The 26,882-nt window shown below is 43.7% G+C and overlaps 1 protein-coding gene across 1 annotated transcript in view; it reads right to left on the bottom strand.

The window, feature by feature from the left end:
• ITGB5 (integrin subunit beta 5) overlaps positions 1–26,882 on the bottom strand; it is a 131,361-nt gene that overhangs the window by 55,924 nt on the left and 48,555 nt on the right. Inside the window, exons 5-7 of the mRNA XM_049785882.1 lie at positions 14,960–15,128; positions 1,138–1,299; positions 31–126 (exon numbers count right to left, since the gene is read on the bottom strand). Coding sequence (XP_049641839.1) covers positions 31–126; positions 1,138–1,299; positions 14,960–15,128 — 427 coding nt within the window. The remainder of the gene's footprint in view (positions 1–30; positions 127–1,137; positions 1,300–14,959; positions 15,129–26,882) is intronic.

Genomic DNA, 26,882 nt, shown 5'->3' with positions numbered 1-26,882 from the left:
ACCCACCAGCCTCCCTTCCACCAGGCATACCTTGTAGAGCATGTAATGGTTCTTCGTCACTGCAAAAATGAGGTTGATGTTGTTCTCTGCCAGTTTCTCTCCAAGCAAGGCAAGGGATGGATAGTCCTAGGGTTAATGAAAGCGCAGGGGCTGTAGCCATTCAATAGTGGACTCACTAGCAACTGGCTCCCATGTGCACATGGATGTGCCACCTCAACTACCAGGAGGAGCACTCTCCCCAGCACCACTGGGGCACAGTGGGGGGTTTCACCTGCTTTGAAGCCATCATTCAGCAGGGAGGTGGATTCTATCTTCCCCCTGATGTAGTGCTTTACCTCCAAACTCCTGACCCTATTCTCCTTCTTTGCCCAACTTTTGGATCTCCTCTAAGTTGTGCAGGGTTCAGGGAGAGAAAGATACTTCAGATCTCGGTGTAAGGAATGAGAGTTAGTTAAAAGAATATGAAAGATTAAAGATAGGCTCAGGGTCCCCCTGTGCTCCACAGTTACCACACTTTTGGGTTATGAGTCAATCTCAGACTCTACTTATCTCAGTCATGGAAGGCCTGGGCATCAGCTATTTCTTGCAAGCAGAGAAAAGTTTTGCCAGCAAAGGAAAATAATAAATTATTCCTCTAATCAGGAAGCAGAGAACTTGGGTATTAAGACTACTTTAGTGTAGTAAATGAGCAAAGTCTTTCCAATGGCAGGGCATGTTATGATGGGAACAAAGGAGAGTATCTCATTGGCCTGCTCTGTGTATGGCATTCTTCTATATACATGGCTGGAAGTGTGGTTCCCAGGGCCTTCTAATTCCTGCAAGAGTCTAGCTGCCCACCCCTAACACTCATTGAAGAAAATGGGCTCAAGAGTGTGTCTAGAAGCCAAGATGTGTTTGTCCTATGGTTGTTTTATAACTTGTTGGCTCTCTGCAGGAGCATCCCAGGGAACATGGCCTACCCCTCTTAGCTCCCTCCTGGGTTCTCTCCTGCCTTTCCATTTAGGTACCCACAGTGGAGGGAGACTCCAAAGACTGGTTCCTATAAGTGGCCTGGCAGCCTGACTGGGGAAGACTGAATGAAGAAACCTATTCCTGAAAGAGGCTGGAAAGAGGGGCCAGGGGCAGGATTCCACATACCATCTGGCTGGATGCTGTATACTCATTGGCCTCGTTCAGGTGGCATTGGCCATCATGTGGCTGCACCAGACCCCCCAGCTTGCCATCCAGTGCGATGTGGGGTACGTCGTCTGTGGTAAACACCAGCAAGTGCAGCGCATCCTTCCGCCAGCCAATCTTCTCCTGAGGGGGACAGGGGCAAGTCTGTGGCCACTGCCCAACTCCCACCCACTACCCCTTCCCTGCTGTGGGTCTAGAGGGCCTGAATAACCCTGGTGGGAGGATAGTTCAGTGTTTCAGAAATGACCCAGCTGCATGGGGCATGCTGAAATGCAGAGGCAGGGGTCAGAGGTTAAGGTGCCTGCTTTGCATACAGCTGACCCTGGTTTGTTCAGCACCACATATGGTTCCCCCCAAACATTGCCCATTACTGGATGTAGCAAAGAGCCAGAGTAGCTCTGAGCATGACTGAGTGTGGCCCCATAAGAAAATAATAAAGCACTAAAGCAGATTCATGTGTAGTTCACCCAGGCCCAATAGCCAGGGCACCTGCTCCATTCATATTTGTGTCTCAGAAAAGCAAGTACCTTGGAATCAACCTAACTAAAGAGGTAAAAGACATGTACAGAAAACTACAAAACACCACTTCAAGAAATAGAAGATACAAGAAAATGGAAGCACATCCCCTGTTTATGGGTTGAGAGGATTAAGATAATCAAAATGGCAATACTTTCCAAAATATTGTACAGATCTAATATCATCCCTATAAGTATGCCCATGACATTTTTCAAAGAAATAGATCAAACACTCCTGAAATTCACATGGAACAATAAACCTCCATGAATAGCTAAAGTGATCCTTGGGAAGAAAAAGATGGGAGGTATCACTTTCCCTAACTTCAAACTGTACTATAAAGTGGAGCAAACTAAAACAATATGGTACTGGAATAAAGACAGACCCTTAAATCAATGGAAAAATATGAATATCCTGAAACAGACCCTCAGGTATTTGATCAATTAATCTTTGATAAAGAAGCAAGAAATAGAAAGTGGAGCAAGGAAAGCCTCTTACAAAAGTAATAGGAAAACTGGTCAAGTAATTGCAAAAAACTGAACTGTGACCTGTCCTTAATGGCATGCAAAAAATTAAATTAAAATGAATTAAATACCTTGACTTCAGGCATAGAGAAAAACTCAGGCAGAACTTTCTATGACATTGAAGTTAAAGACATCTTCAAGGATAAATTGACACTAACCAAGCATGTGAAAGAAATATTAAGGAAAATGGGATTACATTAAACTAAGAACTTCTGCACCTCAAAGGAAATGGTGGTTAGGATACAAAGATTACCCATGGAATGGGAGAAATTATTTACCAAAACCCATCTGATAAGGGCTTACTATCTAAGATATATAAGGTACTTGCAGAGCTTAAAAATAAATATCTGCAGAAGAAGAAGATGAAGAAGAAGAAGAAGAAGAGGAGGAGGAGGAAGAGAAGGAGGAAGAAGAGGAGAAGAAGAAGGAGGAGGTGCTGGAGCGATAGTATAGCAGATAGGCATTTGCCTTGCATGCAGCTGACCCAGGACCTACCTGGGTCAATCCCCAGCATCCCTTATGACCCCCCCAAGCCTGCCAGGAGTACTTTCTGAGAGCAGAGCCAGAAGACCAGGAGTAACCTCTAGGCGCCACTGGCCCCCCAAAAAAACAATAGTTTAAAAGAAAAACTAGCCCCATAAAAAATGGGGAAGAGATGAACAGAAACTTCCTCAAACAAGAAATACAGATAAGCTGGCAGAAAAAGCACATTAAAAAATGTTCCACATCATTAATCATCAGGGAGATGCAAATCAAAACAACAATAAAATATCATCTCACAACACAGAGATGGACACACATCAAAAAGAATAAGAATAACCAGTGCTGGGGCATTTTATATGGTCCCCTGTGCCTATCAGAAACAACCCATGAATGAAGCCAGGTGTGCCCCACCCCCAATAAAGAATAACCAGTGCTGGCATAGATGCAGAGAGAAAGGTACTCTCAATCACTTCTGGTAGGAATACAAGCTGGACTAGGCTTTTTGGAAAAACAATATGGAAATTTCTCAAAAAACTAAAAATTGACCTTCCATATGATCTAGCAATACCTCTCTCCTGGGAATATACCCTTCGGTCAAAAAACACTATGCAGAAAGGGCATCTGTACTCCTATGTTCATTACAGCACTATTTACAATAGCTAGAATCTGGAAACAACCCAAGTGCCCAAGAACAGATGAGTAGGTAAAATAACCATGGTACATTTACACAGTGAAATACCATGTGGCTGTTAGGAAAATTGTAGCCATGAAATTAGAGTATACATGGATATATATGGAAAGTATCATACTGAAAAAAAAAATGAGTCAGAGGGAGAGGGACCGACATAGAATGATAGTACTCATTTGTGGTAGATATACATTTAAAATTTTAATAATACCCCAAAACAACAGAAATGAGTGCCAGAAGGACTAATCCATGGTAGGAAGCTTACCACAAGAACAGGGGAGTATAGTAAAAGCAGAGGAGGGAACTCTATAACAATGATAGTTGGAAAAGATCAGTCTGGACAAGAACTGGGTGCTGAAAGGAGGTAAAGTGATATGCATGATACCCCTTCAGTAATAATATTGTAAATCACTTTGTCTAAAAGGAAAAAAGGAAGAGAGAGAAGGAAAGAGAGAGGAAGAAGGAAAATGGACAGCCATAGAAACAGGGAGGGGTTGATGGTGGGGGATAGAAGAGAAACTGAGGAACTGTGTACTGGTGAAGGGATGGGTGTTGGGCACTGTAAGACTAAAACTCGATCATAAACAACTTTGTAACTGTAAAAAAGAAAGAGAGAGATGGAATTTAAGATGATTATGCTAAGGAAATAAATCAGAAAATAAAGACAATCATTTACTCCTATGTAGAATATAAATTACTAAAACAAATCAACTAGAATGAAACAGTAAAACCAATTCCTAAGAAAAACATTAAGGAGAAGCTGATTATGTAATTTATATGGAAAAGTGACGGAGATTTAAAAAAAAAGTGATTTTGCAACAGAGGCAAACTGAAATACTTTTTCCTTAACATCAGGGCCTACTGTGGGCTGGTATTTTAGACAGTTTGGTATTAATAAAAAGATAGACACAGAGACTCCTGCACAAGATAGAGAGAATTAAAATCAACCTTCACACAGAGGGACAATTGAAAAGAAAGTAAAGGAACAATTAGACATCCTATGTCTAAATAAGTGAATATCAACACATATAACTCACAAATATAGTGAACTTGATTTATAAATCATAACATTTCTGAAAAAGACAAAACTGTTGTGATCTTGCTTTAGACAAAGATTTCTAAGACATGATTCATAGGATAAAAATTTGATGAATCGTACTTCTTGAAAATGGAAAACATATGATCTTTAAAAGATACCACTAAGAAAACAAAATGACAAAATGACAAAACACACTGGGAGAAAAATGTTTGCCAAAAAATGAAAACCAAGATACCTGATAAGTATTTGTATAAGAATATGGAAGAGAGATCTGCATGGATGTTTCACCCGATAGATGTAGAGAAGCACATGAAGGAAATTAGCACTTTTAACCATCATGGAAATACACATTCGATCACCGGGAGGGTTGCAGAATGGCCCTATGAAAGGACATAGTCTTTCCATGTAGGAGACATCAAGGGAGGAAATTGCTACTTCAACGAAAAGTCAACCCAAGAGCTGGTGCGATATGGAGGAACCAGAATATCATGATTGCTGGTGAGAGTATAAAATGTTTGAGAAATTTGGGAAAACAGTCTGTCAGGTTCTTTATTTTATTTTATTTTATTTGGGGGGAGGAGTTCCCCACTGGATAGTGCTCAGGACTTACTGCTGGCCTTGCACTTAGGAATCACTTCTGGTAGGTTCAAGGGACCAGGTGAGTGCCAGGGATCAGCCGTGTGCAAGGGCTTATCACTACAGTCCCATCTTTCAGGTTTTTTGAAAGTTAATATATTTATTTATCATTAACCCAGCAATCCTATACTTCATTATATAACCAAGAAAAATGGAAGCTTAAACTCAAACTAAGGGGTGAGTAAGTAGCACATCAAAGCTCCTCTGTATAGAAGAATAGTATTTATCAAAATAGAGTAACAGGGCCGGAGTGATAGAATAGCGGTAGAGCATTTGCCTTGCATGTAGCTGACTTGGGATAGATCTGGGTTCGATCCCCAGCATTCAATATAGTCCTCCGAGCCTGCCAGGAGCGATTTCTGAGTGCAGAGCCAGGAGTAACCCCTGAGCACTACCGGGTGCGGCCCAAAAATAACAGCAACAACAACAACAAACCCCAACAAAATAAAACTCAAAAAAACCCAGAGTAACAACCACTGGTAACACACTTGAATGACTCATTAAAGCAGGACTGTGAAAGGAAATGGTTAGATCAAAAGGAGATTTAGGTTGGTCAGGGAAATAGTACAGGGATAAAGGCAAATGCCTTATGTGAGCTGCCCTGATTCAAATCCCAGTAATGCATCATTCCTGAACAGCACTAGGAGACCCTAAAGCACAGAGCTGAGAGTAACCTTCTCAAGAACCACCAGATAGGGCCGGAGAGATAGCATGGAGGTAAGGCATTTGCCTTGCATGCAGAAGGTCATTGGTTCGAATCCTGGCATCCCATATGGTCCCCCGAGCCTGCCAGGAGTGATTTCTCAGCATAGAGCCAGGAGTAACCCCTGAGAGCTGCCGGTGTAACCCAAAAATCAAAAACAAACAAACAAACAAAAAAAAACCAGCAGATGCTACCCCAAATTAACCAATCCTGACATCACATATAGACCCCCCCCCAAAACACTGCTGGGGCTCACTCTTGAGCACAGAGTTGGGAATAACCCTAGAGCCACTGCCATTGAGGTATGACCCAAAACCAAAATAGTAAATACAAAATTTTAAAAGAATTACAGAGAAGTGGCTTTTTGCATGTCAGTAAAACAGAAATATTTATTGATTACCTCCATTGTGTCATTTATTTATTCATTTGTTTGTTTATTCAGTAGTACTCATAGCTTATTCTTGCCTCTATGCTCAGAGGTCAGTCACTCCCAGTGACCATATGTGGTGCAACCAATTGAATGGGTTGACCACATTCAAGGCAAATGCCTTAACCCTATGCTATTTCTCTGGGCCTTCATTATTTCACTTTCTTTCATTGCAACCCCTGAGAAGTACCTATTACAACCTAGAAGAAACGGATGTTAACTAAGCCAATGTTACCTCATGGGTAAGAAACAGAAAAGTTCCATTCTGATCATTTTGTGCCACCCAGGGTAAACTCATCACAAGGAGATGAGGGAGGGAAAGGAGGAGTGCATGTTTGTGTGCGTGCCTGCATTTATGCAATAAACAAAAACGATTCATGAAAGTATACAATAGGCTCGCAACTAACAACTACCGGGTCCAAAATAAATGTTGAATGGAAAGATTGCCTCTGAGATGAAAACAGTTCCCTGAAATGAAGGGTGGCACAGCATAATAACACTACTTGTCTTCCCAAAGTGGACTGACTGTTATGACATCAGTGATGTAAACAAACTTGACCCCGAGTTTGGGCTGTGGAAAATGACTCAGGACATGCTTATTCATCTATCCATCCTGGGGTTATGTAGATGTCACAAGAGGTGACTGCAGAGAGTGTACATAAGAAATTCTTTTCCAGCTGCCTTTCTGCTCAGCACACAGAGCTGTTTTTGAGCTTTAAATTCTAGATATTGTATTTGGGGGCTACAAAACAATAGTGAGAAAGAGGACTTCCTTTCTCTTTTCTTTTCAGAAAAATAAGAACATGAGGGCTGGCTGAATAGCAGCAGATATGTATCTGTGGGGCAAACCTGAGTCTGAGTAAATCTCCATTATTATGTTTGCTTCAATCAAGTTGGTGTTTTTTTTCTTTTTTTGGTTTTTGGGCCACACCCGGTGACACTCAGAGGTTACTCCTGGTTATGCACTCAGAAATCACCCCTGGCTTGGGGGACCATATGGGATGCTGGGGGATCGAACAGCGGTTCGTTTTAGGTTAGTGAGTGCAAGACAAATGCCCTACCACCTGCACCACTGCTCTGGCCCTGGTGTTTTTTCTTTTTAAATAAGCCTTGCTATGAAGTCTGAGAGACAGTATAAGAGGAAGAGGTAAGGTACTTGCTCTGTATGTAGCTGATCCTAGTTAAATCCCTGACACCATATAGGATCCTCTGATAGCCATCAGGAATGATACCAGAGCACAGGGCCAGGATAACTCTAAGAACTGCCAGATGTATTGCTCACATCAAAAGGTAAAGGAGGAGGAAGAGAAGATAAAGAAGAATAACAACAAGAAGCCTTGCTGTGCTCAGAATGTATGTGCTCACTTGACTGCGATACATGCCAGCCTAGGTAACTGTGGGCTTGTGCCCAGCCAGGGTAGAGTCTGGGTGACATCCCAGAGCTCAGCCCCATGTTGCTCTTAATACTACAGCCTTGGGTAAGATCCTTCATCTCTCAGTGTCAGTTTCAAAACCAGGGAGCTGAATCTGCACTCGTCTGCCTCCATGATGAGAAGTGGTCCAAGATAAACAGTTGCCAGCATCAGGTTTGACTTTATGAAAAAGTGCTGCACCTCAGGCAGTGATTCAGAAGAACATCACTTCCCCCTGGGCTGGGGCATAGTTATATCCTTGCTGCCTATTCTATCTTCCCTAAGGAACTTACTCTCTTTTCATAAAAAACTACTTGAAGAGTGGTAGTGCACTCTAGTAGTGGTCAGAGTGGCAGTAGTGCAGGTAGGGAGCTTGTCTGTATACAGCCAATCAGGATTCAATCTCCTGAGTTTACACCCAATATGGTCCTCCAAGTATTGCTAGGAGTGACCCGTGAGTGAAAAACCAAGAGTTAATTCCTGAACATCTGTGTGTGCGGCTGTTCCCCTCAAAATCCCAAAATTCCTTGAAGAGTAGGGAGTACAGCCCTACTTGTTGAACTAAACTATTCTCCAGATCTCCGAGTAAAAATAACTTTTCAAAGTCCATGTTATGGGACACAGTAGGGGCTGGTCCTAAAGTGAAAATGGCATTGGCTGAACAGGATGGAAATGTACTCAACTCAGAAGCAAGAGATGGGAAGCCAGCCAAGATGTCAAGTCGCCTATTAGCTCAGGCTCACAGGTCCAGAGGTATGCATCAAGAATGCAAGGTTGGTGACAACACCACACCCTGCTCACCTGCAACCACAGAGAGATCACAGGTCTTGTTCATCTTCTGCCTTGTTGGCTGGCTCTGTGCAGGCACCTCAGCACAGAAGGCCTTAAAGCCAGCACCCCTCCAGACCTACTCTGGCCTCCCTGTCCCTAAAGGAGTATGTCTTCTTCTTCAAGGTGAGAATTCTTCCAATCCCACCCTTTCCAGAGATGATTTTATTAGTCTGTCTCTCCATTGCTTCCTTCCCATGTGATTAAAAACTAGCCCACTGGGCCAGGGAGATAGAATAAAAGCTGAGTGCAGGTTTGCATGTGAAAGTCCTGGGTTCCACTGCTGGCGTTGAATGGTCTCCAGAGTACCAGAGGAGTGATCCCTGAGCAAGGAGGTGAAAGTAAGCTCTGAGCACTGTCAGGTGTAACCCAAGATTTAAAATATTTAAATTAGGGGACCAGAGTGATAGTTACAGTAGATAAGGCATTTGCCTTGCACAGGACGCATTCGAATTCAATCACTGGCATCCCATATGGTTCCCTGAGCACTGCCAGGAGTGATTCCTGTGTGTGTGACCAGGAGTTGTCCCTAACCAATTCCAAGTATGGCCCAGACACATTAAAAAAAATTAAATTGGGGCTGGAGAGATAGCATGGAGGTAAGGCATTTGCCTTGCATGCAGGATGGTGGTTCAAATACCAGCATCCCATATGGTCCCCGGAGCCTGTCAGGAGTGATTTCTGAGCATAGAGACAGGAGTAAGCCCTGAGCACTGCCGGGTGTGACCCAAAAACCCAAAACAAAACAAAAAATTAAATTAGTCAATTACTTATTCATAATGAAACTAGCAAGTAGGTTGGGAGTGAGAGATGGGGACTGGCAAAGATTTCTTAGAAAGTAATAAAACCAAGTTGGGATTTGAAGAAGTTATATCACTAGCCTTAAAACAGTAAAAGCTTTAAATTGGATTCATTTTGTGGACACAGGAACTGAGATCTTATAAGACTCTTAATTGGAGCTAGCACAGTCTTAGAGATGGCTAAACTCCCCTTTAGAGAAGTTCAAGAAGGAACAGAGTTGTGATAAGAACAAAGCTTCAAGCTCTTCTTGACAATAGAATTACAATGAAGTCTTATCTAGGTACAAAAGCCATATTTGGGGGTAACTTGGGAGAAAACCTAGAAAACCAATTCTGCAAAGACAAACAACTACCTTCCCAGGCTTCACCTAAAATGTGTGTGCTCTTTGTCTCTGTCTTTCTCTTCATAATCTTGAAATAAAATGATTACATTTCACTTTCTGTCTCCCCTGAAATTGTTTTCTGTGAGGAAATGGAGGATGATAAAGTCAGGGTATAATTTAGGACTGACTTTCTTGCCATGAACAATTCTTTACTCTAGTCCGAGTCTACATGAAATTGAGTGTCAGGAAGCATTTTTCACACTGAGTAAGTCAAATGGGCTCTGGCATAGGTTGATGGCTGGTGAGACATGAGGTCTGAGCCATGCAGGGGATCATCTAAGATTCAAGCAGTCTCAGAATTCCCTGGCCACATCCGTGGGTGACTGAGGTGAGTAGAGATGGAAGCAATAGACTCTTCCTGCCACTCTCTCTTCTGAGTTTGTGTGTGTGTGTGTGTGTGTGTGTGTGTGTGTTTTAGGTCACACCCGGCAGTGCTCAGGGGAAACTCCTGGCTCCATGCTCAGAAATTGCTCCTGGCAGGCACGGGGGACCATATGGGAAGCTGGATTTGAACTGATGACCTTCTGCATGAAAGGCAAATGCCTTACCTCCATGCTATCTTTCTGGCCCCCACTTCTGAGTTCTTGACACCTGCAACACTATCTTTTACTAGAGATATTCTCCAGACACTATGGTTTCAAACATACCAATTATGAGATTTCTGTCCGTTATAGAGCCTACTATTTAGTGAACAAAAATTTGAAGGAGGGGCTGGAGAGATAGCACAGCGGTGTTTGCCTTGCAAGCAGCCAATCCAGGACCTAAGGTGGTTGGTTCGATACCCCGGTGTCCCATATGGTCCCCCATGCCTGCGAGGAGCTATTTCTGAGCAGAAAGCCAGGAGTAACCCCTGAGTTCTGCCGGGTGTGGCCCAAAAACAAACAAACAAAAAAAAGAGCAACCATTTGGGGCTGGAGATATAGCACGGAGGTAAGGCATTTGCCTCTCATACAGAAGGTCAAGGGTTCGAATCCCGGCATCCCATATGGTCCTCTGAGCCTGCCAGGTGCGATTTCTGAGCGTAGAGCCAGGAGTAACCCCTGACCACTGCCGGGTGTGACACCCCCCCAAAAAAAAAAAATTGAAGGAAATGGTGGTGATTCAAAGATAGTGCAAAATAGGAATCTTGCTCCTTTGCCTCTATAGTTTTTTTTTAATTCTTTATTGAGGTACCAGGGTTTAAATATTGGTTAATCACACTTCTCATGTACACATCATTCCAACACCATACCTATCACCAGAGAGCCTGTTTCCTTCCACCAGTGTCCCAGGGCCCCTCCGAGACACCCCACTCCTATGTTAAGTTTCATTCCATAGACAAAATCTTTCTTTTGGTTTTTGGGCCACACCTATTGACGTTCAGGGATTGCTCCTGGCTCGGGGGACCATATGGGACTCCAGGAGATAGAACTGGGTTCCGTCCTGGGTCAGGCGGGTGCAAGGCAAAAGGCCCTACCTCTGTGCCATTTCTCCAGCCGCTCCATAGACAAAACCTTTATTCTAATGACTTTTATTATTTGTTGTTGTTTTTATTATTTATTATTTGTTTTCAACCCACATGTAGGATGAATCTTTTTTCCCTGTATGTGTAGGGAAGTGGTGACACCTAGGCACAGAGAGAGAGAGAGAGAGAGCTCACCTAAAATTTCACAACATCAATACTCGATTGATACATTTCTTAAAAACTAGGGGCCTGAGCAATAGCACAGAGGGGAAGGGCATTTGCCTTGCACATGGCCATGCCAGGTTAGAACCCCAGCATCCCATATGGTCCCTCAGCATCACCAGGAATAACTCCTGAGCTCAGAGCCAGGAAGTAACCCTTGAACACTGCTAGGTGTGGCCCATAAACAATGAAACAAAAACTAGTTCTGCTGGGGCCAGAGAGATAGCATAGAGGTAAGGCGATTTGCCTTACATACAGAAGGATGGTGGTTGGAATCCCGGCATCCCATATGGTCCCCTGAGCCTGCCAGGAGCGATTTCTGAGCCTGGAGCCAGGAGTAACCCCTGAGCGCTACCAGGTGTGACCCAAAAACCAAAACCAAAACAAAAACAAAAACTAATTCTGTGTTAATAACACTTTAGAATTTACAAAAAATACTAATACAAAATACTAATATTTTGTAATACTAATTCTAATTCACTTTAGAAGTTACACAAAGTAGGTACCTTTGTTTTTAAATTTGAAAAATTACACAAATAATGGAGATCTATAACAAACTTAATTCCTTTGCTCATTTGTTTAGGGCCACACTCATAGTTCTCAGGCAACTCCTAGCTCTGTGGTGGAGGGAGGAGTCACACGAGGGTGACTTGCCAGAGCTTTAAGCTAGGTTGCCCACAAATGCCCCACCAGTACCAACAAGTAGAATTAGGTTCAATGAGGAAGATGTGGTCCCAAGCTGACTGGGCTCCAACCTGCAAGGATGGGATGGCACTTGTGGTTTCTCTGGAAAATCTGGAAAGTTCCCAGAGCCAAGTCCTGACTGTTTTGATAAACAGGAAACTCTTAGCTCTTGAGAACCAAAGCACACCCAACTGTCTTCCCAGGGGACTAATTCTGTCCTGTTTCCTGTTGGCATACCAGGTCACAAGGCAGATCAGAAAATTCCTTCCCTTTGGGGCCAGAGAGATAACACAGCGATAAGGCGTTTGCCTTGCACAAAGCAGACCCAGGACAAATGGTGCTTTGAATCTCTGCATCCCATATGGTCTTCTGAGCCTGCTAGGAATGATTTCTGAGCTCAGAGCCAGGAGAAACCACTGAATGCCACAGGGTGTGACCCAAAAACCAAAAGAAGAAGAAAAAGAAAAAAATGCAAACTCCTTTCCCAAGGACTTTGCTCTTTGCAACTGCTCCTTCAACTTCTCCTTAGATCTTTACACAGTCATGCCAAGCAGCATGCACCTGTTGGTGCCACCAAGTCAGGCCATCAGGCACAGTCCTAACACCTATAAGGTGATTTCCAACTATGACTTTTACAGTCCCTCCCAGAACCCTCAGTCTCAGCAAGCACTCAGTATGGGGTCAGAGGTCATAATCAAACACTGGGACACTAACCTCCCAGGCCAGCAAGGAATCAGAGAGTAGGTTCTGGGTGAGAGAAAGAAGGATGCAGGCTGTTCCCACAACAGGTCTGACTGTGGGGACTTGCAGGCATGAGAGCCAAAAAGGCACACACAAGGTTCATTTCTCTGTGCCGCCCTGCTTCCCTGATCCTGCTGACATCAGCCTTATTTCCACCAATTTCTGTCAATAAATAATCTCATTTTCATACACGGTTTGTTCCCTTTTCTCCCATCCAAATTCTAAAATTTCTTCTCTGTGCTTCAACTTAAGATGTGAACAGTTGTTGCCTTTCTCTCTAGGGTGGGAGGAAGTAATGCTGGCCTGGAACTCAAGGTGACTTTTATCTTGATCTTGAACCCCAACAAGGTGCATTTGGGCATGACTCAGTCTGAATTGAAGGAAAGTTTACAATGGTGTAAGGTAGCTCCACATGAATTTTTCTATTTGAGGGAGAGAAAAGAGCAATAGTTAATATTAGTGATAGATATCAGTTTCAGGTAGATAGTATTACCTAATGTTTATAAATAGGCTGTTTATCTTTGGGTTGATCTGTAAGCTCATGTCAAATCCCTGAAGCTAAGGATTTTCCTCATTATTTTTTACTTGAAATACACTTCATTATTATTCCAAAGGATCAACTCTACAGAAACAAAGGTAAGTGGACACTATTTGGACCCATATCTGCACTTTTCTCCCTACACCAGAGTGCTCATTTCCTCCCCCAAATAAAGAAAAATGCACACAATTCTGGAGCTGAGAGGGAGGAATCTTGTCTCTGCCAAGAGGCAGAACTAGACCAGTGGTGAAGACAACACCCCATACAATGAATGTCTGAATGCTAGCCAGAAACACTGCCTTCCTTTCTAAAGCAAATTCTTAATTTCTTTCCTTGTGCTAATTGGAAAGATTTAGAGCTGAATGTATTCAAGCTTTATTCCACTAGCTTCTTCAACCTCTAGAAAAGGGAAGTGTATTCTGAACGATGTGTCTGGGACCTGTAGTCACTTTCTTTCTTTGGTGCCACTGTTTTATCCAGGGGGACCCTCAAGAACTCAGAGAACCTCAGAGAACCTGATTGGAGAGAAAGAGAGAGAGAGAGAGAGAGACTCTTTGGCTCTCTCAATGCTTTTCCTTCCCCTTACTCTTCTCTCTACCATTTTGCATTTTAGTATCAGAAAAGCCCCTGGTTTTCCTCTTGCCATCTTGTCAGGCATGGAAGGCAGAAGAGAAAGTGATTTTGGAGCCAGAATGATAGCACAGCACTAGGGTATTTGCCTTGCATGTGGCCAACCTGGGACGGACCCAGGTTCAATCACTGGTAACCCATATCATCTCCTGAGCCTGCCAGGGCAGATTTCTGAGTGCAGAGCCAGGAGTAACCCCTGAGTACTGCTGGGTGTGGCCCATAAACAAACAAAGCATCAATCAAATAGACAAAAAAAGGTGATTTTATAATGCACTGAACATAAATTCTGAGTCAGAATGCTGTGAGCAAGGATATGCCTATCCCTTAGTAAGTGGAAAGCAGCTACTGACCCACAGCTCCTCCAGATGGAGTCCTAACCTCATCCTCTCAAATTGGAGTATCTCAGCCACCACCCTAATATGGACTCCTTCCTGCCCCTCAATTTTTCAGCCAGTTTTTCCAAGGAGGCTCACTCTCTCAGCCAGGACTGCTTTGGAAACATAGAAGTAGATATTGTGACAGTGGAGTCAAGAGTGAGCTTTATTATCTCTGGAGTGTTCTGACAGTAGAACACTATTTCAAGGAAAGATTATTACCCACATTCCATGTGTGTATTTTGCTGAGACTGGCACATCTTAAAGCATGAGTTCATTTCTGACCTAAGACTCTGTCCTCCCCCTGGATTCCTCCATCACAGAGACGCAAGAGGAAAACAGAGTGGAACACAACCAAAGATTAAGTCTCTCTTTACAAACACAGCAGTCAAGAAGACCAAAACGGAGCCAGAAAACCCCACACACTTCTCTGAGTATGGCTGGACTTTTCCTTTCTTTCCCTTAACAAGAAAGCCAAAAGGCCAAATACATAAACACGAAATAGCTGTCTTGTGGCAAAGATAGAGCCCTGCTGCAAGCAGCCACACCCAGCAGAGAGACGCAACAGCCAGTTCCAGCTCATCTGCAGGTCCCCCATGGCCAAGTGAGCTCATTCTGTGGTGTCAAGAGGCAGGAGGGGAGTGCTTAGATGCTGCACTTTCCCACTAGCTAGGGGTGAAAAGGAGACAGAAAGAGACTGGAAAGGGGTGTTACCTTGCACACAGCAGCCTGTAGTATTGCGTCAAAGCCTCCCTCAGGGGCATCGCGGTTCCGGGACACCCTCTGCTTCCGAACTTCTTCATTGAAGCTGTCGACTCTGTCTGTGAGGGGCAGCAGGTGGCGGAAGCCGAAGGAGGGGAGGCAGTTTGGAAACAACTTGTAACTAGAGAGAAAGGAGAGATGAGACACTTTTTCGTCATTGTCTCTGAACCTCAAGCATCCCAACCCCAGCTCTCTGTGCAATCACAAAGTATTCTGAGTGGCTATCAGGCACATGTGTCCAGCACATGCTAAGCACCAGTCAGGTGGAGAAGTCAGGGATAGGACATAACCCAACTTGGAGGCTGCAGGTGGTAAGTGGAAGGAACAAGCACATTGGTTAGAGAAAGCAGAGTGAACAGGAAGCCATAGATCACTGAAGAGGTTGTGAAGGCACATTGATGCCATGAGAGATGGGAGGGACACATGATGTGTCCTACTGCCTACTGCTGCCTGGCCACATGGACCGAAGGCTTTTCAGGCAAGAGATAATGGTGAGAGGGACATTAACAAGTGACTCTGTGAACCTAGCTTTTCCTTTCAACTCTACCATCACCACTGTATGACAAAGAATTGCAGGATCTTACTACATCAACCATCTGGGACATTACCAAAATGTGCTGGTCTACCAGAAAGTGCCAAATAGAGTAGGACTGAAAACACTGTTCCTCAGGTGAGGAATGTGTTTTGAGGCCAAGGACTCCCACTACAGTGCTCACTATAACAATGCTTAGTGTCTTAATTTTAATATATCTATAATAACTCTTTTGGTTCACAGTGGTTCTTGGAGATATAGGTTAGTCACTCTAGTATTGCATTACAGTGCTATAATATACTCATACTCATATATTATGCTATACTCAAATACAGTGCTCATTATAATAAAGTCTTGACAAAATTCTAATCTATCCATTTTCCATTTGATTATGCCTGTTAATATGCTCTAACGTTTATATCCAGCAATATAATTGAAATAGGCATATGCATTCCATACACTCTTGCTACAGTGCTCATTTATTGAATATGTTTTTGCAATTTCTTTTCTTTTTTTCTTTTTTTTTCTAAGGGGTAGACAGGAAAAAAGAGGGGAGGTGAAGAAGCAGAAGGGGTAAAGAGTGAAGGGGAGAAGAGGAAAGGGGAAGAGAGATGAGAGGAGTGGAGAAGGGAGAGGAGGGGAGAGGATGAGGAGGAAAGAAAGGAGAGGAGGGGGAAAGAGTGAAAGGGAGAAGAGAAGAAATAAGGGGAAGAGTCGCAATTTATTTTCAATTCTAGCTAATTGGCTATTATATCATAATGTCTATGTTTTCGGTTCGCTTTCAGGAAAGAAACCTGAATGCTCAAGAGCCATTAGATGATACTTCATGGAGTAGACTCCTTTTACAGTCCTCTCTACCATATATATATATTTTTTGGGGGTCACACCCAGCAACACTCGGGGGTTATTCCTGGCTCTATGCTCAGAAATCGCTCCCGGCAGGCTCAGGGGACCATATGGGATGCAAGGATTTGAACCACAGTCCTTTTGCATGCAAGGCAAATGCTATCTCTCCAGCCTCCTCTCTACCATATTACTTAGTATTCTAGACTTGAAAATTATGATTGTGGCGCCGGAGAGGTGGCACTAAAGGTAAGGTGTCTGCCTTGGAAGCGCTAGCCTAGGATGGACTGCGATTTGATCCCCGGCGTCCCATATGATCCCCCCAAGCCAGGGGAGATTTCTGAGCACATAGCCAGGAATAACCCCTGAGCATCAAACAGGTGTGGCCCAACCCCCCAAAAAAAATTATGATTTTTTTTTAAGAATGTTCTACGCACAGTCTAATTCAGGAAGTCTTTCTTTTTTTTTTTTTTTTTTTTTTTTGGTAAAGTTTACCCTCTCCAATGATAATTTGTCTAGAAATTGGAAAACCTTTCCATCTGACCTGCTGACTTTATATACAGTAGCACTCAGGGTTACTCCTGGCTCTGCACTCAGAAATTGCTCCTGGCAGGCTCGGGGAACCATGTGGGATGCTGAGATTCAAACAACTGACCTTCTGCATGCAAGGCAAATGCCTTTTCTCCATGCTATCTCTCCAGCCCAAAAGCTCTTTTCTAATAGGAATAGGAACTCCTAAATTTTTATTGCAGGGGGCCTTTCACCCTGAACATTTGTCATAGTAACTTGACTTAGGCTTTAGTTGATCAGACATCAGTTGTTCACCCCCAAACATTGAATCTCATCTTTGGAATGGACACAGTTTTCTGCACCAGCACCAGAAATGGAACTTCTACTGGGAAAGGCCCAAATACCATCCTGGCACCATCTTACTCCAGGGTAGATTCATTTGACACCCTGATAACTTGGAAACAGCAACAACTTGCTTTCAGGGTAGGTTTTCCTGCCTCACCACCTAATGGTGAGATAAAACCAGGAGATGCTTCATGACACCTGACTTTAACATAGGATCTATGCAAAAAACAAAATTTCCAATTACTTAAGCAGGACTGTAACAACCATGATTAAGAGAATTTTTCTTGGGACCATCAAGAAAGATTTTGTGACTAGACAACTTAGCATGCCTAAAGCCTGTAATCAGTTTTATGGCAGGATGCTTCATGGGTAGGGACACCCTGTTTTTAGGCCAAAAGATTTTCTTTCTATTTTCTCCAACTTTTGCTGCACCTATGCAAAAACAAAAAACAAAACAAAACAAAAAAAAACTGTGACCCCTTTTTATCTTTTAGATAGGGGTCTGATTTTTTCATAGAACCTTGAAACATAAATTATTTTGTTTTACCTCATATTTCTGCATTTTTTAATACAATTAAGAAGAGAAAAAAGGGGGCCGGAAAGATAGCATGGAGGTAGGGTATTTGCTTTACATGCAGAAGGATGGTGGTTCAAATCTTGGAATCCCATATGGTCCCACAAGCCTGTCAGGAGGGATTTCTGAGCATAGAGCCAGGAGTAAGCCCTGAGCACTGCTGAATGTGACCCAAAAACAAACAAACAAAAAGAAAAAGAAGAAGAAGGGGAAACAGAAAGGACGGGTGCCAGTGCCCAAGTGGTCTTAGATGCATTGGTGGAGATTGAAAAAAGAACAGAACTAAAAATCCAAGTCAAAGTCAACAATAGAATTAAGAGACCCAAACTATAACAATCTAAACTTAAAATTGGCCTATTATACTGGCAGGCTAGAGAGCAAAGGATGGTGGTATAAGATGCATTCTGGGAACATTGGTAGAGGAAGGTCAACACTGGTGGTAGAATTGGTCCTGATTCATTTTATGTCTAAAATCCAATTATGAAGAACTTTATAAATCACAATGGCTTTAATAAAATTAAAAAAATTGTTTTCTTGATCAATATAGCAATGATATTACATGATCATTTCTCCTAGATGCCACTGAGGTCATTTAGAAATGCAACACTAGGGCAAAAAGATAGTACAGAGGTTAAGGTGTTTGCTTTGCATATGGCCAACCCTGGTATGATCAATGGCATACCAAATGGTGTCCTAAGAACTGCCAGAAGTCATCCCTGAGTACAAAGCCCTGAGCACCCAGGGTGAGGGCCAAGCCACCCTCTCAGGGGAAAAATTAATAGAAAGACACTATCATAACTGAAAGACTACATCTGCAATGCACTGCATCTTGTTCTGAGTTTAATGCCAGGCATCTCTTCCATAATACTGGGCAATCTCGTGCAGTGGTAAAGTTCAATGGCCTACTCTATTTCTAGATGTTTCGCCTGCATATGTAGCTAATGAAATTAAGAAGCTTGACATTATTTCCTGACTGAGTTCACAGGTCAGGAGACAGCTCAGAGGGTTGGAGGGCCTTGCATGTGGGAGGCCGGGTAGGACAACTGGTACTGCATGACTCCTGCATGACATCTGATACTAGCAGGAGTGACCTTTAACAATGAATTGAAAAGAACAAGCATAAGGGGGCCAGAGAGATAGCATGGAGGTAAAGCATTTGCCTTTCATACAGAAAGTCATTGGTTCGAATCCCAGCATCCCATATGGTCCCCCGCCTGCCAGGAGCGATTTCTGAGCATGGAGCCAGGAGTAACCCCTGAGCTGCCAGGTGTGACCCAGAAAAAACAAAACCAAAAACCGAAAAAGAACAAGCATAAAAAGGTTCACTAGGCAGAAGAATAATAGGGAAGAGAGAAAAAGTTTCTCATCCAGAGAAGAGGAAGTGAAGGAGCCTTCCTTCTATGGCAGGAGGAAACATGGCCAGCCCAAGAAAGAGCAAGCCAGGATGGAGACCTGCAGGGAGAAATACAGAGAAGGGGTTGGTAGGGGGAGGGGAGGTCTGTGCCAGGTCTATGTTGCTCTTTCAGAAATAAAGATAAGAAAAACTCACAGAGGGACTGGAGAGATAGCATTAAGGTAAGGCATTTTCCTTTCATGCAGAAGGATGGTGGTTCGAATCCCGGCATCCCATATGGTCCCCTGTGCCTGCCAGGGGCGATTACTGAGCATAGAGCCAGGAGTAACCCCTGAGCACTGCCGGGTATAACCCAAAAACAAAACAAAACAAAAAAAAACAAGAGAGAGAGAGAGAGAGAGAGAGAGAGAGAGAGAGAGAGAGAGAGAGAGAGAGAGAGAGAGAGAGAGAAGAAAAACTCACAGAGAGGCTTGGTGAGGGGTATAGTGAGGGTGCCATCCGTTTGGAAATGGATGAAACTGGAATCCATTTACAGACGAGTAGTGTAGGAGAAACAGGTTCAGCCCTGCCAAACTACCATCAAGAGGAGGAGTTGAAGCAAGTCTGCACATATTACCACCTGGACAGGCAGGCTGAGGAGCCTCCAGGAGGCAGTTCCATTTCCCTCGGAAGCCACTGCCTGAGACACTGTGATAAGTTACTGTGAGACAGTCACCGCCATCTCCATTCCAGACCTCACTGCTCTCTCTCATCCTCTCTGAATGAAGGCAGCAGCTAGGATTCCCCTCCCCCAAATTATCCCTATACTTAGTGCCTGGAAAAGTCAGATTCTTTTTAACTTGCGCTTGCCTCCCCCCAACTGATGACCATGTATCATCTTGCCATAAAGAGAAATAAAGGGCCAGAGAGACAGGACAGGGCTAAATTTGTTTCCCTGCATGCAGACAACCAATCCTCAGCACTCCATATCCCTGAACCAGGTATGTACTTGCGTGCAGAGCTAAGAAAAAGCCCTTAGCACTGCCTGATGTGGCCACACCCACCCTGATAAAGAGAGAGACACAGAGAGAGAGAAACAGATAGACAAAGTGACAGAGAGAAATGCATTTTCAATAGAAGGAAAGAAAGCACTGCATGAGGTCTAATCAGTAATACCTGAGACCAGGAGGAAATAAACATGAACCCTCCTTCTCCTTTCCAGCACTATACCAGAAGCTCTCCAACATACTAGCCCCTTTTCAGAAAAAAAAAAAAAATCACTCACTATTCCTGTGAAATCTACTTTATTTAAGCAAACAAACAGAGTCTGTCCCTGCAATTTCACCCAAGGGTACAATTGCCCTCCTGGACCAATCCAGCACACCTTTGCCGGGGGCCAGTTCTACCCACTTTAAAATGGTCACCACAGTCCACTGTCTTGTCCAGGCTGTGTGTACTATGCTGGGTGGGTTTAAAATAGGGAAGGGAGAGAGAATAGAGAAAAGTAATTGGACTCAATGAGAAAACTATAAAAGCTGTGCAAAACTCAGATAAATCTCGGGCTATTTTTACCTCTTCCCTTTTGCCCTTGCAAACAGCAATAAGGAGATTTTTATAGCTAGAAGGATTACAAGCAAGGAAGCAGGAAGTGGATAGTGTGCTTGTCAGTATAAAAGCCACATTTCCTACAGAAATGTGCTCTAGGCAAATTGAGGGCATCCCTAACACTGCCTAGTCACACCAAACTGAAAATAGGTCCCAGGCCTCTGTGGATCACACAGAACCACTGGAAGTGCTAAAGATCTGGGTTTGGAGGAATCTCAAACAGAAAACCCTCTTCCTTCACCCTATATCTATGCTGCAAGGCCCCAGTTTAGGGGCACATACTGGACTCACTCAGCTAACTATGATAAACCAGAAAGATAAATAAGATATAACTGCTGGAACAAGAGAGATAGTATAGGGGTTAAGTTACTTGCTGTGCATTGAAGCTGACCTTGTTCTGTCCCCCAAGCTCTACTAGGAGTGACCCCTGAACACAGAGCCAGGTATAAACCTGAGAGCACAACTGGGAGTTGTCCCCTTTTTCCCTCCAATAAGAGGTTGCTCAAAGAATCTGGGTAAGCACACATATCTCAAGGAGAAACCAGGACCAGGAGATCACCCAACCAGCATAAACACATGCAGGAGCCCTGGGTTCAAGCTATGGCATGTTAAAATCTTCCAACATGACTGAGAGTGATCCCTGAGCAATACACTTGGAAAAGTCTTCAGCACACCTGTCCTTCAAAGCAAGGCCAATAAAAAGAGCACAAGATCTGAGCAAATTGATTGGGGGGTGGTGGTTGGGGCTCTACTTGGTGGTACTCAGGGGTTACTTTTGGCTCTGCATTCAGGAATTACTATTGGCAAGTTCAAGGGACCTTGTGGGATGGCAGGGGTCGAACTCAGGTCAGTCATGTGCAAGGCAAACGACCTGCCCACTCTTGTATTGCTCCAGCCCCAGATCTAGACAAATTTAGAGAACAATCTCATGGCTGCAAGAACAATACTGTGGAAAAACCCATGTGGAGAGTGTCCCTTCTATACTAAACTAATAACTTTTAGGTAAAGTACTGTTTTTTTGTGTTTAATCTAGAGCAATTGAGAGATAGTGCAGGGGTTAAAGTATTTGGTTTTGACGTGGCTGACCCTGGTTTGAATTTTTTGGCATCACAAATGGTGCCCTGATGGGGCTGGAGCAGTAGCGCAGGGCATAAGGCACTAGGCCTTAAGCAAGGAGTAAGGCATAAGGGCCTTGGCGAGCACTAACCTAGGAAAGACCATGGTTCAATCCCCCAGCGTCCCATAGGGTCCCCCAAGTTAGGAGCGATTTCTGAGCACATAGCCAGGAGTTACCCCAGAGTGTCACTGGGTGTGGCCCAAAATCAAAACAAAACAAAAACTCAAATGGTGCCCTGAACACTGCCAGGGGTCACTTCTGTGCACAGAGACTATGAATAGACCATAAACATCAGTAGGTGTACCATCAAATCCCCCCAAATAAATTAAATAAATAACATAATAACTTTCATCTTAAAAAAATTAATTGTTTATAGATGAACAGTTCCTGGTATGGTACAGGTCCCTGGGACTTGGGTGGTGGTACAAGGGGGTTTCTACACAGACAAAGGTATGAAACTGTGATCCTGAAAACCATTGTAAATCAAGATAAATTTTTTTTATTTTAATTTTATTTTAATATTATCTTCATTTGGGGGCCACACCTGGCAGTGCTAAGGGTCTACTCCTGGCTCTGTGCTCAGGGATCATTCCTAGGAATGCTCAGGGGACCATATAAGGTACCAGGGATTGAACCTAGGTCAATGAAAGATTGCATTATAACTGGAAGTTTGAACCTTTGACCAATAGCTTCCAATCTCTTCCATTCCTACTTTCTCCAGTCCTGAAGACACCATTCTATTCTGTTTGCCTGAGTTGTTTGTTATTGTTATTGTTACTGTTGGTTTTTTCTTAAAATTTTCAATAAATGTTTTTATACTTTATTTATTGATTGATTGATTGGTTGGTTGGTTGGTTTTTGGGTCAGGACACACCCAACAGCACTCAGAGGTTATTCCTGGCTCTGCACTCTAAAATTGCCCCTGGCAGGCTGGGGGACCATATGGGATGCTAGGAATCCAACCAGGCAAATGCCCTACTGCTGTGCTCTCTCCGGCCCCATGTTGTTACTGTTGTTTAGGCTTCTAGCTCACATCTGGCAGTGCTCACCCTGTGCTCAATGATCCCACACCTGGCAATGTTCAGGCGGCCATATACAGCGTTAGGAACTAAATCAGAGTTGGCCATATGCAAAGTACAGGCCTAAATCCCTGGGATTATTTCTTCAGCCTTCTAAATTCAGCCTATTTTATTTTATTTTATTTTATTTTATTTTGGTTTTTGGGCCACACCCTGTGATGCTCAGGGGTTACTCCTGGCTATGCGCTCAGAAGTTGCTCCTGGCTTCTTGGGGGACTATATGGGACGCCGGGGGATCGAACCGCTGTCCGTCCTAGGCTAGCGCAGGCAAGGCAGGCACCTTACCTCCAGCGCCACCGCCCGGCCCCAATTCAGCCTATTTTATATTCTACATTTGAGTAAGACCTAATATGGTATTTCTGAATAAGTTCAACACCTCTAACAAAATATAAAAAGTGCTCAGAACCAGAAATAGCATGCCAGATTAATCCTGCAAATCCTATAACAGCAAATATCATATAATTCTTCCTAGTAAAATAATCCCTTTCACTCAGAATAGTTCTGCAATAGTTGTTTAATCTGACGATTAACCTACACTATAGCAGGATTTGTCTACTTCCTATAGTGAAAGGGGATGAGTCTAAGATTTTCATCTTTCAGTGGAGACAACAGGGGCAGATGGAACAATGATCAGAAGGGCCTTTGCAAATCTTTTATTCCTGAAATGTTTTGCAACCCCAAACTCCTTTAAACTTCCTCAGGGTTGCTTTTGTCGACCTGCCACCACATGAGAGAAAAATCTAGCTGACATGCCATTGAGTTTGACAAGAACTCTCTGAATTTCCTCTGAGAATATTAGCTGGAAGAAAAGAATAGGGAAGCATTCACAGGTAATGTCTATTGAGCTGGGCATGGAAGGCAAATTAGTGAGACTCAACAGCTATGAGGTAAGAGGGAGTGGTGGGAACTAGGGCAGCCAAGCATGAAGTACAAAGCCCAGCTTTCTCAGGACTTACAGTTTTCCAAGAAAACAGAGACATCCTGGTTATTCTTTTTTGTTGTTTTTTGTTTTGTTTCTTTTTTTTCTTGTGCCACACCTGTGGTGCTCAGGGGTTACTCCTGGCTATGCTCTCAGAAATTGCTCCTGGCTTGGGAGACCATCTGGGACACTGGGCAATCGAACAAGCCTGTCCTAGGTGTGTTCAAGGCATCGTCCTACCCCTGTGCCACCACTCTAGTCTGATCCTAGTTATTCTTGATAAAATTTACAAAGGTTTGTATTTGGTGCTGTTACCATGAAAGTGATAACTATATATACCATCAGGTGGTGCTTATAAAATGCATCCAATTGGTCTTTGTTGTAGGTGATCCAGTTGTTAATTTTGAGTATTGATCAAATAGATTTTTCCGGTTTTGTTTTGTTCATTTTGTAGTTGGCATTTGAGCCACTATCAGCAGTGGTCCTGGAATGTTACCCAATTCCATATGCTAATCTCACCTGGATGGTCAGGCCCACCCACATCTGGAAGGGGCTGCTGTTTGGGACAGAGGATAATAGAGAGGTTGGGGGAAGGGGTAGAGAGTGAACATAGGTAGCCAGGATGGATGTAGAGCAGCAGGAAAGAGGTTGCTTAGGTTAGAAGCCATGTGGGAAATGCACATGGTGATTAGGGCCTTGTAATAAAGCTGGATATTTCCTGAAGTTTCAACTGACTGCCTGTGAAATTATTTCTCGCATTTACCCTGAAACCTACAGACCTGCTGTTGGGGCTGCTGGTGCCAGGCCGAGCCAAAAAATAGGTCTCACCAACCCCTTACCAATACTAGGTCTCATTAAATTATATTTAAGCAACACTGGAAGTGAAAGAAATCTCTTTGAGAAGCAGCTAGACAGAAAAAGAGCTCCTGGGGAGGGGGTGGGTGATGCATGTGCAGGTAGGGGTGTGGGGTAGGGAACAACATAGCCTTGGCCGGAGAAATGCTGGAGAAAATCTGGTACTGGAGAAGCTGCCTCTGGAATAAAGTTTCTGGAATCACTGTTTGGAGTGGAGATTGCTGTTGACCACTTTGCAAGCTGTAAGAGCTTAAGATGTTCAGTGGCTGGTGTGCCACGCTTTCTTGCCATTCTAAGAACCCAGAATCTAAACAGTGCCAGTTAGACTTAAGAGAGATGAACGAACATTGTGTAGATGGGAGCCGGCCTCAGAGTAGCCAGATTCCATCCTCTGCTGCTGGCACTGTTCGCTGCAGGAAGTAGCAGGGAGCTTCCTTGGAGACCCAGAATACTGTACCTACAGCTGGTGCCTGCATGTGGGGGACATCAATCCCCTTCAGCGAACAGAACACATAGTGAATCCCCAATGAATTGCCCAGAAAAGAGATTTATTTGCATAATATGAACCTGATGTTTCCTTCAGAACTCCCAGTCTTCACTAGATTTCCTGTATTGAAAGCAGCTTTCCAGTATGAATGTTATTCACTGTCAGGACTTTGACCTTCTGCAATCTGTACTGCTTTCTAGTATTTAGAGAAGACACTGAGAATAAGAAATATGTAGAAGCTCCCAAGTTCAAAAACTCAGGGCTAAAGAGACAACTCAATAGGCTGAGTGCACAATTTGCATGTAGGAAAGCAGGTCAATGCTCATTAGATTTTATACAAGAATTTTTTTTTTTGGGGTCACACCCGGCAGCGCTCAGGAGTTACTTCTGGCTCTATGCTCAGAAATCGTTCCTGGCAGGCACGGGGGACCATATGGGATGCCGGGATTTGAACCATTGTCCTTCTGCATGAAAGACAAACACCTTACCTCCATGCTATCTCTCTAGCCCCTATACAAGATTTTTTATACAAGATTTGATTGGGTTGAACAAGTACTAAATATAGAGTATAGTGCCTAATAGTAACAACTAAACTGCTTTTTATCTATCTAGTGACTGTCAGTGTCAGAGTACTTAACACTTAAGTACAGTGTCAGGGTACTTAAAACTCAGAGCTTAACTGAAGTTGACTATAGGGATGAGGCAAGGAAAAGTTAGGAGGGGTTGGAGAGAGAGCACAGCGTGTTTGCCTTGCACGCAGCCGACCTGGGGTGGACCCAGGTTTGATCCCTGGCATTCCATATGGTCCCTCTAGCGTGCCAGGAGAGATTTCTGAGCACAGAGCCAGGAGTAACTCCCAAGCGCTGCTAGGTGTGGACCAGAAAACAAAGCAAAACAAAACAAAAACAAAGCAAAACAAAAAGTTAGGAGTTACCACTCATTGTAGCAACATGCATTATCATAGCAGTGAAAGAGATGCTTGAGGGTTAGGCTGAAGTAAACCAGCCTCAAACAGGTTTTGTGTCAAGGAACTGGGAAGTGCGACTCCCCACCCCATGTCATGGCAGAGGTCCATGCACCATCTTGCATTCTCTTCTTCCCTTGCCCAGCTGCCTAGATTTCTAACCTCCTTTCCAGGACTCAGTCCTCAGGACATGGAGAGGGAAACATTTCACATCCTCCTGTCAACCAGCTGTTGGGCACAGCTGTCTGAGCTGCCATATGTGAAAGACAGCAGAGCACAAAATGGGAATTTGGGGTTATTGATTCATGGATGTGCCCCACTGGCACTTTTGTGAGCAGGAAATAAGCACCTGTCAAGGCAGAGGCACTTCCACATTCTGAGGCTTGCTTGTTTCAGCACTTAAAAACTCCTGTTCTCGGGGCCGGGCAGTGGTGCTAAAGGTAAGGTGCCTGCCTTGCCTGCACTAGCCTTGGACGGACTGCGGTTCGATCCCCCGGTGTCCCATATGGTCCCCCAAGCCAGGAGCAACATCTGAGCTCATAGCCAGGAGTAACCCCTGAGCATTACCGGGTGTGGCCCAAAAACCAAAAACAAACAAACAAACAAAAAAAAAACTCCTGTTCTCAGGGCCAGAGAGATAATATAAGGGTTATGGTTCATGCTCTTAATGCAGCCAAACCTGGATTAATACTTGGCATAGAATATATACCAT

This window comes from Suncus etruscus, chromosome 13, assembly GCF_024139225.1.
Source record: "Suncus etruscus isolate mSunEtr1 chromosome 13, mSunEtr1.pri.cur, whole genome shotgun sequence".
NCBI classification, from domain to species: domain Eukaryota; kingdom Metazoa; phylum Chordata; class Mammalia; order Eulipotyphla; family Soricidae; genus Suncus; species Suncus etruscus.
The sequence above is the reverse complement of the archived record's forward strand: the minus strand, read 5'-3'. Positions and strand labels throughout refer to the sequence as shown.